This window comes from Salminus brasiliensis, chromosome 3 (genome assembly GCF_030463535.1).
Source record: "Salminus brasiliensis chromosome 3, fSalBra1.hap2, whole genome shotgun sequence".
NCBI classification, from domain to species: Eukaryota; Metazoa; Chordata; class Actinopteri; order Characiformes; family Bryconidae; genus Salminus; species Salminus brasiliensis.
In genome coordinates this window covers 27,346,570-27,364,913 of record NC_132880.1, presented here as the reverse complement: position 1 = coordinate 27,364,913, position 18,344 = coordinate 27,346,570, and the positions used below count along the sequence as shown (strand labels likewise).

Here is an 18,344-nt window from a genome sequence, read left to right as displayed (position 1 = left end):
GTTAAGCTTTACAAAAATTTATTCATTTTAAAGACAGGGTAGCACACAAGCATTCTGTGTGCTTCTGTTGAGGGCCTGAGGCTAAAACATGCTAAATGAAATCATGAAAAAGCCACATATCTCCCACCTCAGATCATAATGTCTGCATCCCCTAGTGTGTACTTTGGCAAATACAGAACAAATGAGAACTAAAATACTAAATGTTCTGCTATAAAAAAGGGTAACATTAGTACTGTAATTAGACTGCTAAATACTGCAGCTGTAATTTTAAGTTTAAGTTTATAATACATAGAAACTCTAATCAAATGTAAAATGGCACATCATTAAAAACTGGTTTGAACAAAATAATTGACTTATGTTGAATTAAATAAATACAGTGACTCATTCAAACATCTACAGAAACACTTGGAAGGCCAATAACACAGCACACAGAAAAATAATAACCTAAATAATAACCAATCAAAATGGTTAAGGAGTTCACATACACTGATCATAGAAAGGATGTCACAACAATATTGAGATTTCAATTACTTTTAAGGGTTCTCTAAAATCAACTCACAGGGTCAAAATCATACATACAGCCACTTAAATTATGAATTCAATGGTGCTAAAAGTTCCGAATTGTCTGTTAACTTGGCCAAGATTTCCTAACGTCCTGTTAGTGAACATGATGGATCATAGCTGGTAGCTTTTCTGTGCCCGCATATAAAGTTGTGTTTGACTGCACTCGTCTGATTGACCAACACACACAACGACGAGTAGTATTGTACAAGTCCAAGGAGCTCAGTGCAGATCTGAGAAATTATGACCATATATTTACACAGATCAGGAATGTCTCTTGGAGTCATTTATAAACAACTGCAGATTCCAACATCATCAGTTCAAACATTTGTACGGTTACAATTAAAATGATTCATTCTCCACTGCAGATTAGGTTTATTAGTACAAACTTTCAGCAGTTTGCAGTAATCCAATCAAACAAGATAAATTTTAATAGCTCAACACATCTAATATAACAAGTGCTTTCTGCACATTTTACCCCCAGGACACTCTTAATGATGACTGCAGTCTCAGTCGTCAATATTTTCAAATCAGGTGGGTGTTTGTTGTCTGTGACATTTGACTGTCAAAGAGAATCAAGAGAGTTGTCCAAAAAGTCCAAAGAAAAGACACTGGATACTCAATCTGGACATGACAGAAAGAGGAAGCTGGGTGGCACCAGAGGTGGTAAAAAAACTACTCTAGTGACTGCAAAAAAATAATAAATGCAGCAAGATTTGGTGGCAGCAGGCACTGAAGTTTCAGTTTGCACAGTAAGGCACATACTAAGTGCTGAAGATCTCCATGCCTAAACCTCACAAGAAGAGTCAGATAAATAAGACACATTTTTGGGGGATTCTGTTCCGTGAAATGATGAAACATAACTGGAACCTTTTGGGACTATAGATCAGCAGTATGTTAGAAGAAGGAAGAATAAGGCGTACACTAAAAAGAACACCCTGCCTACAGTGAAGGATGGTGGTGGCTCAGTGATGCTCTGGGGCTGCTTTGCTTACTCTGGCACTGGAAACCTGCAGAGTGTGGAAGGCCAGATGGATTCAATCAAGTATCAGGAAATCTGAAGAGGAAATGCCAGGCCTTCTGTGAGGAAGCTGAAGCTTGGGTGTCACTGGACCTTCCAATAGAACAATGATCCTATGCACACCTTAAATCCACCAAGGCTTGGTTTCAGAGAAAGTCCTGGAAGATTATGGAGTGATTATCACAGTTGCCTGACTTAACCCCTTAGAAAATCTTTGGTGGGATTTAAAGAAGGTGGTTGCAAAGATTCCTCAGGAGCGCTGCCAGAAGGTGGTCTTTGGCTATAAATTATATGTGCAGGTCATAACAGTAAAAGGGTGCTCTACTACGTACTTAAGATGACTGTCATGGAGGGGATTGGATCATCCTGAGTCTGCCGTCATCTCTGTATTAGTTGTGTTGAGGCATTTGAATTATTCTTGTTTGTTTTTTATTCCAAAAAGCTGAAACTTTGTACATTTTGCTAAAAAAAAATAATTTTCATTTTGACTGCAACTGTACGTAAGTACATGGTCCCAGTTTGCCAAGGTCTGAACAAGACCCAACCTGTAACCCTCAGTTAAGAAGAAATTGGTTTAGATGGTCAGGAATAACCCAAGAACCCCCAAGGCACAGACCTGACATGAACTGAAAGCTGTACCAACTGTTCAGCACAATGGTGCCAGTGGAACTAGTAAATTACAGTGTACTTCAGAACTCTTTAGCATAACCTTCAACCATTAGCTAGACAGATGAAACTTGGACGTAATTAGGGGTTCAAGCAGGACAACGACCACAAACACATTGAAGGTAGATGTGGAAGGAATTGCATTGAGCTTTTGGAATGACCTTCCCAAAGTCACTATGGTTAAAAGTTAAGTAAACTATGGTTAAATGTCAGGTCTGTGCCTGGAAACCAACTAATTTAACTGAACTTAAATTTCCCAAGTAAATTAATCATAAATCCAATCATAAATCTGCAAGAAGGTGGTTGATGGCTACCTAAAGTGTGTTGTCAAGCTGTAACTTGCTAAGGGACTTTCAACCAAATATTAGGCGTATTTACTTTTGATCCTGTATGTATAATCTTGACAATGTCCTGATTGCAGAAAGGCTGCAACAAATCTAAGCTTGTACAGCAAAGTCTTGTTTTTTTCTGTTAAAGAAATGAATGGTCATGTTGTCACTCACTCTGCCCCAATAAAAGAACAGAACAATCACAAAAAAAACACAATTATGTCATGACATTCACGTTTACTATGGATGTATGCAACTGTACATATTGCAGCCCTGTGCAGTATCAATACTATTATAGCCTACATCACAATATCACAAACAGTTATATTGTGTAGCCATAATAGAAAGCACAGATATTTAATTATTATTGACAAAATCAGGGGTGACAAACTTATTAATGCTCTTCTCTGACTGAGTAAAGACAACGGCATAAAACTAATGTTCAGCTCTACTTACAGGCCCATTCTGAACTATAATATAACGTTCCAATAAAGCACTTAATCATCAACAGTGTCCATGCTTGCTTTACCCCTACAGGCTTTACACAGTGCTATAACTGTGCAAACTTATATCGCTACAGAGTCTATTTATAGCGAGGTTTATTTGTCTTACAGCGGGAACAACAACTGTGACCAAGTGTTTAGATAGTAGTTCCATCACTGTAAAATATATTTACCAAATTATTTATCAGATTATTGAGCTGAAGCTTTTTTACCAGTGAATCAGAATTTCAAACCCCAGAACCCCAAATTTAAGACTGACTGTTTGTTTATGCCTACAGGTCACTTCTTTAAATAAGTGGGTGAACTCCTTTAAAAAAAAAACTAATGTATTTGGCAGCCTGGGTTAGAACCATTATCAGACTGGTTCCAGCTTCCAGGCTTTATGTTTAACACCCTGATCATTATAGCAAGCAGTGCTACTGAAGAGTAGAAATGGCAGTCAGAGGAATAACAGAAGAAGAATAGAGATGATAGCAAAGCACAAGACATGCAGAGGGAAAAGCTTCAGGAAAGAGCTAAAGGTACACACCAATGGCTTGAGGAGCAACAAGGTGGCAAAAGAAGGAGGAAAACATGATGAGCACCATGGGGTAGGTGACCCAGACCAAGTACTGCAATGCCACATTCCCACTCAGCTCCCCATACACCCATTTATAAGCTGAGAAGAGAGGGGGTGGTAGTGATGGGGAGGGAAGTGATAGCAGAAGAGGGAAGAAGTGAGCAAAGTTAGAGAGATGCAGAGAGAGTGGAAGAAATATTAAAATGTGGACAGAGTTGAGTGGTTTAGAACAGAAAGAGAAAGAGAAGGAAACAGATTAAAAAGTTCAGCATATCCAGCAAAAGAAGACACTATTTCTAACCGCCATGAACAGTTCAGTTTAATAAAAGATATTTGTTTACTTAACATGGGAGTGTACGGCAACACACCCATTCCATGAAACATGTTCTGCAGTACTCCACTGCTGAAGTTGACATAGCAGGAGGTGAGAAAACAGATATTGTGGTACCTTGGAGGCTCTTGGCGCTTGCATAGTCCATAGACCAACTGACTAATGCCAAGGATATACCCAGGAGCACTAGGAAGATCCAGTCTTCTCCTAGTTTAGTTACTAGAAACCTCTGCACACGAGCCACACAGTCTGCATAAAATAAAACAAATAATAATAATGTACAAATATAATATGTTGCCAAACGAAGCTAGCTGTTGGAATAGTCCAACTATTTATACTAATTATTTCTTTATTTATTTTTTTACTAGTGATGTAACAATATGTAACTGATGTGAGGGTAAAGCCAAAAAAGTGGTTGAATTACCTTATGATAATATGCAAATGCTGAGCCTATAAAATGTATTCACCCCTTGTTAGTTTTCCCCTTAGATTATATTTACAAATGGAATTGTGATGGAACTTTTATATATAATTTGATATAATTCTTTTAACAAGAATTTACAAAAGAAAAATATGTAATTGCATAAATATGCACCCCCTTTAAAGTGACTGACCTAATAAAACAAAAATCCAGGCAGTTGGAGCTAGCGGCCTCACATTGAAATAGAGACCACCCGAGTGCAGTAAACATGTCTCTAGTGAGTGTAGTATAAAGACACCTGTCTGGAAGGTCCAGTCACTGATTAGTCATCATTTCTGGCTACAAATACACAGTGAAGACAGAACACCACTCCACACAACTCTGAAAAACAGGATATTGAAGAGTATAAATCAGAGGATGGATCTAAAAAACTCCTAGTCCCTGAACATCCCCTGGAGATCAGAAATAGAAGGAATATGGCACAGTTATAAATTGAGACTTGAGTTACCATGTGAGAAGGAGACTAAGGATGGAAGCTACCAAGGCACCTATGACTATTCTATAGGAGTTCAAAGCTTCAGCAGCTGAGATTGAGGAGTCTCTGCATACACTCTGCATATACAACTGTTGCATGGTTTCTTCACCGGTCAAAGCTTCATAGGAGAGCCACAATGATCATTAAATCTTGACTGCAGTTCTCTCAAAGGCATGTGGGAGACTCCAAGATTAACTGAAAGAACATTCTTTGGGCTGGCGAGACAAAAATAGAACATCAAGCTAGACACTATGTATGGCAGATAGTAAACACTGCCCAGCTCTATGTACAGCATTCCTACCATGAAGCATGGTGGTGGCAGCATCAATTAAACTCATTTAGAGTAGTCATAGGTGTCTTGGTGGCCTCCCTCACTAGTCTCCATCTTGCACCATCATTCGGTTTGTGAGGACTGCCTGCTCTGGGCAGATTTACACATATTCCTTCCATTTCTTAGAAATGGATTTAACTGAACTCACGGGGATGTTCAGTGACTTAATTATTTTTTGTATCCATCCATCTATAAGAAGCTTTTCTGTGTGTGGTGTGGAGAGTTCATTTGTCTTCATGGTGTATTTGTAGCCAGGAATACTGACTGACCAGTGGTTTGACCTTCCAGACTGCTGTCTACTACAATCACTTTATACTACAATCACTTGAGACATATTCACTGAAACGCAGATCTCTATTTCACCAACTGTGAGACTACTAGCACCAGGTTTAAAAGTTAGGATTTCTAAGTAACAGAAATGTGCTATTTAGTTGTGTATTTATATTTGTTTAAAATTAGTTTATAAGAAGTAATAGGAAACTTGCTCAAAGTTTTTAGTAAAGCACACTATTATCATTTACAGAGTATGTAGTGTTGAAGGCTAGTTCTGTGCTCCAATTAAGCTCCAATTGTGCTACATTTAAGTAACTTAAATTATGTTGGTTTTTTTGTACTATTGAGATTTTTTTTTTTTACCTGAGTGGGTTTCTCAACAGCTTTAAAACACTTTTTTCCCCAAACCTTTCAGTGGACCAATTTAAAACATTGCAAATTTATGACCAAGCAAACCAGCAATTCTACGATTTGTCCAGAAAGTGATATTTTTAAACAACAGGCCAAAAAGTCTGTCATGTCAAATTCATGTTAGAATTTGATTTGCTAAAGACAAATACCAAGTCATTGCTATATTGTTACTTAGTTTAAAACTGACAATACAGTCACTTTTATTACTGTGACTACTATGGAGACTCCTATGGAGATATTAATTTAATAATCCAAAAGCCACCATTCGACCAGGAAACCACAATTTTGTCAAAATCAGCATGCAATAAGTAAAAATGGCTCTAATACAGAAGGGTTTGTGTGTCTAGCACTGTTAATGTGCTTGGGCCCAACCGCTTCAGAGCAGAATGCTGCTACATGCTTGGACTCCTAAGATATTGCAATGCAATGCCTGAATAGCTGAGTTAATATTTTCATTTGTCAGTAAATTCTAACATAAAATAGATAGATTAAAAAGGTTGAGTTTAAAACTGTATAAAATACAGAGTTGAGCCTCATGTGCATACTTGTCTGTGACTGTGTTTATTATATTGGCTAGCTGGATGAAAACTTGGCAACTGTAAGAAAATTATAAATACATTTGTACAGTTTGGTTACAAGCTGAATGTGCACCCTTTGACCCAAACCTCTGCACTTGGAGTAGGAGCGTTGTTTCTTAATGGAGGATGTGTGGGTCTCTTCATTTTCTTTGTCACGAGTGCTTCCTATCTCCAGCTCCAGGTGGTGGTGGCGTCGATGCCGGCTGTGACTCCGTCCATGGCGGCTGTGCTGGCCATGCTGCCCATGGTGCCCATGGTGATGATGTCCATGGTGATGGCCACCATGCTTCCTTAGTTGCCTCTCTGTCAGCAGACGCGTTGCCTCTCGCCGACGGGACCCTCCAGGGTGCTCTCTGTACTCCCCATACAGCTGGGCAAAAAAAAAGAATGGAATGACTAACCAGAAATCTAACTGCATTTTTCATTTCATTTTCATAAAATTAATTCATAAATGTATTTATTTATTTATTATTTTATTGAGTAAACACCACATACACTGGCCACCACCTGGATTTAACTAAGCAAATAGGTAGGAGCCTCCATTGGATAATTACTGCATAAGTGATTATGGTTCAGCTGACAACACGTTATTTAACCCTAACAGATGCAGTGAGTAGCTGCTCATTTGTTAAACAACCATGTTAACCATGTTTCAGAAGTGTCGAGTTCTTGACATGCATCAAGCAGAGATCTAAGGAGATTGCTGAAACGTCTAAAATCAGGCTAAGGACTGTTCAGTGCATTAATAAAAAGTGGAAGAACAGTGGGGAAACATCTGATGAGTCCAGATGTACCCTGTTTCAGAGTGATGGGCGCATCAGGGTAAGAAGAGAGGCGGCTGAAGTGATGCACCCATCATGTCGAGTACCTACTGTACTAGCCTGCGGAGGCAGTGCTTTGATCTGGGGTTGCTGCAGTTGGTCAGGTCTATATTCAGCAACGTTATCTGCCCAAAGAATGAGGTCAGCTGACTACCTGAATACACTGAATGCCGGGTTATTCCATTAATTCCAAGATGACAATGCCAGGATTTGTTGGGCTCAAATTGGGAAAAAGTGGTTCAGGGAGCATGAAACATCAGTCCAGACCTGAACCCATTGAGAATATTTGGGATGTGCTGGAGAAGACTGTGTGCAGCGGTCCATCTCAGTGGAATTTCCCATCATCAATCCAAACCTTTGGGGAAAAATTAATGCAACTCTGGAGAGAAATAAATGTTATGATATTGCAGGAGCTTGTGGAAACGTACCACAGCGAATGTGTGCCGTAATTAAAGCTAAAGAAGGTCCAACGAAATATTAGAGTGCAACTTTTTTTTGGCCAGGCAGTGCGGTCATAATTTTTGTATCATTATTTTATTATTTCATATTTAACATATTTGTTTGGTTTGAGTTGGTTATTGAAGTAAATGTGCAGAGGATGTGATTTGTTTAGTATAGCTTAGTGTAAAAGTTTCTTCCAGAAATTTGTGTATTCAGTTTTGCAGAAAATAATTATGAATCCTAGCAAATATATTATCATACCACACCACACGATGAAATGTTAGGATACATATATCGCATAAATCTCCATATTTGCTGTTTTTCATTTTTTTACTTAATTTTAATCTGTTGTTCTTCATGTTGTGTCACAATTTTATGATGAATGGACCAACAGCAATGTTCCAAAGAGAAAAGAAAATAAAGTTCAGCAACAATATGCACATATTAGATAAAGAATACATAACACTAAATATTCTAATAATAGACTACATATAATTATATACTATAATATATACACTATGTTATATTGAGCCGAGTCCCAGGCAACACATCATTGTGAATGGAGATGTGCCCACACACGGCTTTTCTATTCCCTGTCTAGTAGAGAAGTGCTGTTAATAGAATAGGGCTCCCTGGGGCAGATAAACATGAACCTATTGGCACCATGCCTAAGGCCAGGCGTGGGCTAGAGGGCTATACATCCTCCTTAAATTGAGCTGTGGAGTAGTGGAACTAAGGTGGGGTGGTGATCATTCAACATTTTGACTTCACTAACGCTCTTATAGCTAAATGCAATCAAATCCTCAAAGCAATGTGCCAAAATTATTTTTAATACTCATGATATCAGAAGAAACAATGAATGAATGTCCATGTACAGCGTACATCTCTTTTATAAAAATGCTAAACACCACAAATAGCCTATGCACAACCAGCATTTAATGTATGTGTGTGTGAGTGTGTGTGTTTGTGTGCATCCTGAATGTGTTAATGTGAGAGTATTCATGCAGATGTCTATGGATATGTGGTACAATATGCAAATATTACAGGTGTTTTAAAAAAAAGTCAAATCACCATATAGATAAAACCAGCTCCTCATGTAAAATCCTACTAAACTGAGGTGCACTAAGGTGCAGCCAAACATTTCAGGGACTGTGTACAGATATGAATAGTTAACACACATAGTGAAACTGTGTTTCTAACATACAATTATTATAGAGGTCAGGGAATCAATTTGGTTTAGGAACCAAATTAGAAATAGAGTGAAAGGGGTCTGAAAATGTGCAGAGAGTGGAAGAGAGTCTGTCCACATTTAGATGTGTAAGCTACTGGAACAGACTCTGAAACAGATATACCCTGTCACCTCACACATACACGTTTCTCATACACTAACTGCCACAGACCAACTCCCAGGATCATTTTCACACACTTTCTTTCGTAACCCCTCCACTACAAACTACTAACCGGACTAATTACTTTGGGTAACGATGGCAGGTTCCAAGCTAAATTACATTAAAAGGCCTTTATACTTTGTACTATCATGTAACTATCCAGTTACAAACCAGTACAGTGGAAATGAGTAAATATGCTTGCATGCACTCCCTTTTTAGTCCAAACATTTATATGATTATGAGATTAATAATTACAGTATACTTTAGTTATACTGTCTAGGTAATTCACCTAATTTCACCCCAAATAAGACATTTTGCACATTATTCCATACACTGACCCAGAAATACATAAATACTTCAGTGTAAGTACCTACATGTTGCCAAAAATGAACTGGTCAATACTTAGAACACATTCTACTCCAGTCAGTCAAACCATTATTTAAGAAAAACAATAATCCCTAAAACGTGACATGGTCAATCTCCAGCCTTTAACAGCTTAATGAAAAGTTGTTCAAATAAATGTATTTACTTGTGTGTATTCATGAAAATTCAATGTAAGTCATGATTCAGATCTGGTCATTATACAGAAACTTTATTGCTAAGATAAAAACTAATTTGTTAACATTATTTATGGTGTACCACAGGGGTCCATTTTTGGACCCTTATTTTCTGGCTGTTTTAGCTACTTTGAAGTGCACCCTTTGCTCACATAGGCATTAAACCGCAAACACATGCTTATACAACCACCATGCACAATGCCAGGTGTCAGCTAGAAGGGCTATTAAGCCCCCCACCATTAGGCCATGGAGAAGTGGAATTGTGTTTTCTGGAGTGATGGAGCACCACTTAATACCTTTCGGAAAGAGTTGGAGAGCAGTGTGTGATCCACAATGTGTGTTACTGTGAATGGTTGAGTGAGTAGTAGATGAACTGGTTTCCAAAAGGCATAACCATGGCTTAAAGGTTGGAGAAGTGGGCTTGGTACCATAAGGTCGGGTTTGATCCCCTGCAATGTGTGTATGTGCAGTCATGGTCCCTATTGACTAGTGCATGTGTGTTCACTGTCACAGATGCAAAGTTTGGGCACAAGACACTTGAGTTCTAATATAAATGTTACCAAGGTCTCAGAACTTTATCAGGAAAGACCAGGTGATGCAAATATCTCCTTAAACCATATCCCAGTAGTCAGCAGCCATTGGCTCCTGGAAGCACTCAAGGGTTGTTTACTAGAGAAGAACATAAATCATTTATAATTTATAACTAAACATATTTGATATGCTATAAATCTGAGAGTTCAGCTAAATTAAACAATTCCAGAATTTCTTCCATTATTAGAACATACTATTTGAGACCAAATGTCAGGTGCTTTTTCAGCCCTAGATGGCCAACTCCATCCACCTTAAATATACAATTTTATTTTTAGTAAGTAAGGATGGCAGGTTCCAAGCTAAATTACTTTAAAAGGCCTTTATACTTTGTACTGCCATGTTACCCTATGTAACTATCCAATACTCCAGTGCTTATGACTGATTTACAGTCCTTCTTGAATACACACCAGTACAGTGGAAATGAGTAAATATGCTTGCATGCACTCCCTTTTTAGTCCAAACATTTATATGATTATGAGATTAATAATTACAGTATACTTTAGTTATACTGTCTAGGTAATTCACCTAATTTCACCCCAAATAATTAGACATTTTGCACATTATTCCATACACTGACCCAGAAATACATAAATACTTCATTGTAAGTACCTACATGTTGCCAAAAATGAACTGGTCAATACTTGGAACACATTCTACTCCAGTCAGTCAAACCATTATTTAAGAAAAACGATAATCCCTAAAACGTGACATGGTCAATCTCCAGCCTTTAACAGCTTAATGAAAAGTTGTTCAAATAAATGTATTTACTTGTGTGTATTCATGAAAATTCAATGTAAGTCATGATTCAGATCTGGTCATTATACAGAAACTTTATTGCTAAGATAAAAACTAATTTGTTAACATTATTTATGGTGTACCACAGGGGTCCATTCTTGGACCCTTATCTTCTGGCTGTTTTAGCTACTTTGAAGTGCACCCTTTGCTCACATATATATAACATACTATTTGAGACCAAATGTCAGGTGCTTTTTCAGCCCTAGATGGCCAACTCCATCCACCTTAAATATACAATTTTATTTTTAGCCCCATCAGAACACACACCAAAAAAACGTCAGTTTAATGTTTGTTTCTTGCATTGTGTCCATTGGCCTCACATGGTGGAGTCACCACTCTTTCATTAGCAGCATCAGTGGTGATTATGTTCACATTATGTGGCTGATTCCATAAGCTGCGCTATGCTGGGCATGGCTAAATATGAACATCACCAGGGAGACACATATATTGTGAAAACAGCACTAAATGTGCTTGTGTTAGTGGCTAAATGAGGATCCACATGAATAAAACACAAATTTAATATTTAATGTATAATAATTATAAACATTTTATTGACAGAAATTACCATAATAATGTATTATTTATGCAAAAATATGAGCACATTTGACATTTGGCAAGAGTAAACAGAATTGCTAACTTAATCAAAACATCCTACAAATATTCCAAATCTGGTAAAATTTTGAGATGAGATGGTATCATATTAGCAACTGTTTAATCAGACCTATTTTAATACTTGTAAGCATTTGCAATTTTGTGTAAGCTGCTCAGGTCATCTCTGGAATTGTAACTGGGCTGCTGAGGTTTATCATGTATCTCTCTCACTCATAACATCTCTCTCTCACTCCATTCCTTCAGTCTATCCTCTTACTTTCACCCGTTCCCACAGTACATTTAATCCCTATCTTTCTCCATATTTCACCCCCTCCTCTCTACTCTCTCCCCCTCCGTCTGGCCCTAAACCTCTATCCGGACACCCCTTTTAACCACCTCTCCCACCCGGCATTGAAGTTACCCCTTTACTCTCTCTCTCTGTAACACAACCCACTGGTCTATTTTTAGACTCTGTGTGACCCAACGTTCTCTTCCCCACCTCTTTCATCTGTCTTTCACCCTCTCTATCCCTATGTGGTGATTTCCCAATGTCTTTATTATATGTTGGTTGTTCGTCAAGAAATTCAAAGTTCACCATTCCAACAATCTAAACTAATTCCCAATCAAGGTTAACTCCAATATCATCTATAATTTATTATTCAAATATTAACCCTACGTACCATAATTCAGTGTTGTCAATCATTAAGTTATCCATATGAACTATGAACTTACAGTAAACTATAAACTATAAACTACAATGAATTATTCTATAAACAAAATAAACTATTTATTAAATACTAAAATTATTCAATAACTAAGTAACTTATTCAGTAACTACTATAAATTACTAGTAACTACTATACATTACTCAGTAACTATTATATATTTTCCAGTCGCTACTATAAATGACCAGTAACTACTATAAATGACCAGTAACTACTATAAATTACATATATATATATATATATATATATATATATATATATATATATATATTACCCAGTTACTATTTTACATTTTCCAGTAACTACTATACATTACCCAGTACCTACTATGGATTATTCAGTAACGACTATACATTTTCCAGTAACTACTATAAATTACCCAGTTTCCATTATAAATTACCCAGTAACCACTATAAATTATGAATTATATACTAAGGATACTAAGGAACAACTAAAAATCACACAGTAACTACTATAGGTTTTCTAGTAAACACATTTTCCAGTAACTATTATGGGTTATTCAGTAACTACATTTAGTACTATGATTCACTAACTGCAGTTAATTAATCATTACTTTATTATTTTGAATCATGCAGTCACTACAATAAACTATCAACTGCAATTATTATTTATTAAAGAAAAAGAGGATGTTATTTACCTATACATTAATCAGTTTCTGCAATACATTCAGCAATCACTTAGAATGATTTCATAAAAAGTATGTAAAATGATACAGTAATCATTTTAAATTACATATATTCAATAGATTATTCAATAATTCAATTATAATATATATATATATATATATATATATATATATATACACACACACACACACACACACACACACATATATATATATAAACATACATATATATGGGGATATTTGGCATGAAATTTTAAAAGTTCATGCTACAATGATATTAAAGTGTCCAATTGTGATTTTCTCATCTCAACAGGGGGTATACCCCAACTAAAACTGTCAATGTCTCAATAACTTGTAATGTGCTCTTGTGCATCAATTACAGCTTGACAACAACGTCTCATGCTGTCGACTTATTGTCAACTGAGGCATGGCATCCCACTGTTTTTGAAGGGCGGCCCTAAGGTCATTAAGGTTCTGGGGTACAGAGTTACGTGCATCTACATGGCGACTCAGCTGATCCTATAGGTTTTCTATGGGATTCAAGTCTGGAGAAAGTGCAGGCCATTCCATTTGAGGTAACCCAGCCGTTCCCCAGTGATGCAACCTCGATGAGCTGGAGCATTGTCGTCCAAGATTAAATCAAATGGATTCATGATGTTATTCAAATCGTATGGGCTTGTCACCGAAGGCTCATCTGGTGACAACAGTGGCTGATGCATAGTGCTCTCCATGATGTCTCTAACATCTTGTGTGGCCATAATTTCTACTCAGCGTGAATCGACTTTCATCAGTAAACAGCACTGGGGCCCACTGGATCCTAGCCAGCGTAAAAGCTCCCTGGCCCATGCAAGACGATGACGCCTGTGTCTGTGGGTGTAGTCAGGTACCCTTGCAGGCAGCCCTTGATACTTGGGTGCCTCTCACCTCCCTTTAATGTTTAATGTTGGAGTTGTGAGGCATTCATCATTTGGTTCCACAGGGCACTGTTGATGGGCAATGAAGCAGCCATCAGTGTGGGATGTGGGCGAACGACGTCCACTTCTATGCCTTTCTGAGACTCTTCCAGTCTCTCCGTATCTCTGTTGCACCCAGGCGATGTCACTCTGTGACACTCTAAGCTCAGTGGCCACTTCCCTCTGAGAACATTCTGTTTGAAGACTTGCAATGGCGGGGTACCGTTGATCAGTTGATAGGTGTCAATTGGTTCTCATGATGTCAAAATGTGAACAGCGTGATGACGAGGGCTGTTTCATTCACAACACTGAATTGTGGTACGTAGGGTCATTAAGGATCATTAAGATTTTTTTCAGTAACTACAACAAATTATTAAGTAAATATTAGAAAACATAATTTCGAAAGTGATGAATAAAAGAGTGCAGTTAAAGTTCAGGTGTTAAACATGCACAACATTAACCCATCCATCATATAAAGTACAACTGCTCCCCAGATAGTCATGACAGAAGTATGTCAGTATGTGAATAAACATCATCGCCGGATACTCTGTTGTATGTCACTGCTGATGGCAATACGCTAAATGAGGAACAGCCGAAACCAACGCACTGTCGTCACAATGTCAAATGAAACTTTGGTGAAGGTCTTCTAAAATAGACATTCCTTTAAAGCAGTTAACACTCAGGGTGATGATTGCATTTATCACTGCATCTCTGACTTTTTCCTCAAGTTCTTGCCACAGAGTCATTTTATGCACTGTACTACCATACATTGCTCCACACTGCATTATATTACCCTTGTGTTTGTATAAATAAAACAGTCACACAGTTTAGATGAGATGCTATTAGAACTGGTGATTAATACATTCAGTGAAATCACTTTATTTTTAGTATCAGTTTCTTTAATGAGACTTTCTGAATAAATGTGAGTGCAGAACAGGGTAATAAATTAAACCTAAATAAAGTTGAGACATCTGAGTTTAGCACCTGTTTCCACAGCAATGAGGAGACAAGCTACAAAACATAACACAAAAATATATGCAAATCTCATATATGCAAATTTTCGAAAGATCACCAGGGACCCTACTGTAGCAAACTTTTGGCCGAACTGTTAACAGTGCACTGAGCAGCTTGATTTAGGGCGTTTCAGTGTGTCTTTGCTATTGTAACTATAGAAGTGTGCCTTGCGCGGCTTGAAACATGCAAAAGACATGTACTAAGTCTCTTTAATTAATCATGGGTGTGTTTTGGGCGTAGCGTGCAATAAACCAATCATTGTGTCACTTGTCATTATCTTCAAAGTGTGGTCAGACTTTGGCGGATTACTATTTCAGTGGCGCAAAGCGGGGGTGTATGTGCGTTGGGCACAAGCCTGGGTTGACAAATCACTGCCAAGATAGCAATGTCTGACTGTTAACGTCTGCTTAGGTTGTTTTCAGTCAGTGTCACACTTGTGTTTTCCATTGCCAAAATAGCAATACGCCAGAACTTTACCTGAACACACCTCATTTCCAGACCACCACGCACATCAGCGTAGATATATTCGCAAGCATCGTTGCTATTGAAGCGACGCAGTCAGAAGGTGTAAAAATGCACTGTAGGTGGGGTGTAAAATTGTAATGAGCATCTTAACGTGCCTTGCGCAGGGTGTTTAATTTAAGGCCCCAGCTGTTTAATTGTGTTATGTACAAGCACCTGTATGTATGTGTCAAGGCCGATGCTAATTCATGATTATGAAAAATTGCAGATATTGACACTGGATGCACTAGGATTATCATTTCAGCAAAATATAACAAGTGTTACGATAGAGTTACAATAGCTAAGTGTCACAAAGAGGGCTGTAAATACAGTAAAATAAATAAAATGCAGGCATTATAGCACAGCGGGCCGGTATGCTGCAATTGCTAAATATTTTCCATTTCAGCTTGTTGTATAACAAAAATGCTTTAATTAGCTTTAATTAAATGTATCTAAATGAGGAGTTGATATTTCTCTATTTCATAACTTTCTGTCAAACAAATATTATTTCATCTATTTCAAATAAAACACAGACTTTGTACAGGCACTCTCTCTTTAGCCAAAACAAGTCACTCAACCTTTCCAGATGTTGTGGAATACCCAGGACCGGGGCCAGGGCCAGGTTACCCCCCCCCTCCACACACACACACACACATACACACCCCACACCCCCCATCCCTATGTGCCAGCCTCAGATTAACAAATATTTTTGAAATGTATGATCGTGTTTCCCCCCACACATCGATGTTTATATTTATCCACACATATAAAGTGGCACTCCACTATGAACTCCATTCCACTTTATTCCATTAAATAGCCAAAAGGAATAAGCATCCAACTGTCCAAAACACACTCAAACACTCACATGTAAAGCAGTTGCAATAAGCATACTCTAAATAAAGGCCTTCTTTAAAACTCAATGTTTCTATATAAAAACACAGCAACTCAAAGGACCAATATAAAAAGTTCCTTGACTGGTTGAATGGAAAACCTCTTGCAGAAGTTTCTTTATATACCTGCGTAAAAAGGTTCTATATAACACAGAAAGGGCTTCATTACTGTTGATAACAAGGACAGGTTGGAAGTGTAAATAACTGTATTCTATGCAGGGGAAATTACATAAAGTACAATTTGTTATAGACCATTTTAGAGCATTTCTATTGGCCCATTCCTCTTTAAATTGCTGAAACTGACACAATGTAAAGAACAACCGCCAGCTTCAAATTCTGTCAAAAAGTGAAAAAAGATAAGTGCAAACATAGAGATCCAAGGTTTTGTTGTGACAGCAACGGTATATGCTATCTCTCCCATAATTGATTAAAATACAATGGGTGGCATTGAGGTAGCTTTTAAACAAGGACATACAGGTGAGTAGGTAAATAATACACAGGATCTAATGAATAATATTTTAGTTTAGAGAGAACTCAATGACTCTTCAGATCCGTTTGGATATTATGCAATACTGCCATCCCTTTTCTGCCTACTAGCCACTGCTTCTATGGCTGAGACTCAGTCAACAAAAAGAGCCATATTGGTCAAGGCAATCATATTAAGTCAGAGTAAGTTTCCAGTAAACTCCATAAATTACCAGAGTGCACAAACAACAACTCTGTCCCAAAGCCCTAATGTCTCAGTAGTGTAAAAGATGTGCACAGCGCTCTGAAAGCGGGTGTCAGCAGTATGCTTTCCCATGCTGCATTTAGCCCTCAACTTACTGTGCCAGTGAGTGTCTCACTGCAGCTTGAGAAATGTGTTTGTCATGCAGAGATTGTGCAAGACAGAGTAAGGGGAAAGAAAGCCAGGTTTGAGAAGAGCAGAGTGAAAGAGCAAACTACCAACTGAGTAAGGAGAGTAAGCAAAAGATATAAGGGCAAAGCTGTGTAAAATGAGCATGGTGAAGGCACGAGAGAATGGATGAGTGAAATATTGAAGTAAAAGAGAGAGAGAGAAGCTGGGACTAACCAGGGTCTGTTGGTATCTCAGAGCCTTTCTTTGCGACGCATCTGCGGCCATTGACACACTGTCACTGACCCAAAAATAAACTGCATGTCTGCTTCAGCATTCTGACCCAGGGGTGGCGCAGACTGGGGGCAAGAGGGAGGGAGCACACATACACACACACACACACACACACCACTGGACATGGCCATCCATCTGCCAAATAAACAGAGTGTGTTTGGGAGTGTGAAAAAGTTGGGAGAAAAACAAGACACTACGCATGACTTTCCAACCCCGATCCCAGCTTACTCATTACAGTTTTAACAGCAGCCTGTATGGTTGCCTCTGGCAACACATTCAGCCTTTGATCACTTGGTAATTTGATGGGGTGCAAGAATGACTGTAGGCACTCCACATCTGAGCCAAAGAGCCAGATGAGAGAATCCCTAAGCCAGCACAGCCAGCCATACCACTGTTACCACAGAAAAGTCAGGACACTGCACTCCCATCAGGGGGATCTACATCCATATTCAATTAGAAATATTAATTTTCAATAGTTGAATGACTCAAGCAGCCAGAAAGTGGCAAAAAGCCAAAATTACATGATGTGCCTGTGGAACTTGGTATTGTTCCACAGGCACAAACAGTATTATAAGAAGACCTAAAGATTGCTCATTGCTCATGCAATTACACCCTCTTTTTAATCCAAGAACTTGTCCACACTTGTCTGGATATTTAAAAAAATGACTCCTGTCCAACATCTAAAAAGATAAAGGGTTTGGAAAACTCCAGAACATCATACTGATAAGATAAGACTTAAATTCCCAGAACACAACATCATATTCTTTCAAAACATGTGAAAAA

At 38.0% G+C, this 18,344-nt stretch overlaps 1 protein-coding gene across 1 annotated transcript in view; it reads right to left on the bottom strand.

The window, feature by feature from the left end:
- Positions 1 to 17,555, bottom strand: part of clcn1a (chloride channel, voltage-sensitive 1a) — a 41,984-nt gene extending 24,429 nt beyond the window's left edge. Inside the window, exons 1-3 of the mRNA XM_072674452.1 lie at positions 17,505 to 17,555; positions 6,607 to 6,889; positions 4,088 to 4,219 (exon numbers count right to left, since the gene is read on the bottom strand). Of these exons, the coding sequence (XP_072530553.1) occupies positions 4,088 to 4,219; positions 6,607 to 6,889; positions 17,505 to 17,555 (466 nt within the window). The remainder of the gene's footprint in view (positions 1 to 4,087; positions 4,220 to 6,606; positions 6,890 to 17,504) is intronic.
- Positions 17,556 to 18,344: the final 789 nt, after the last annotated feature.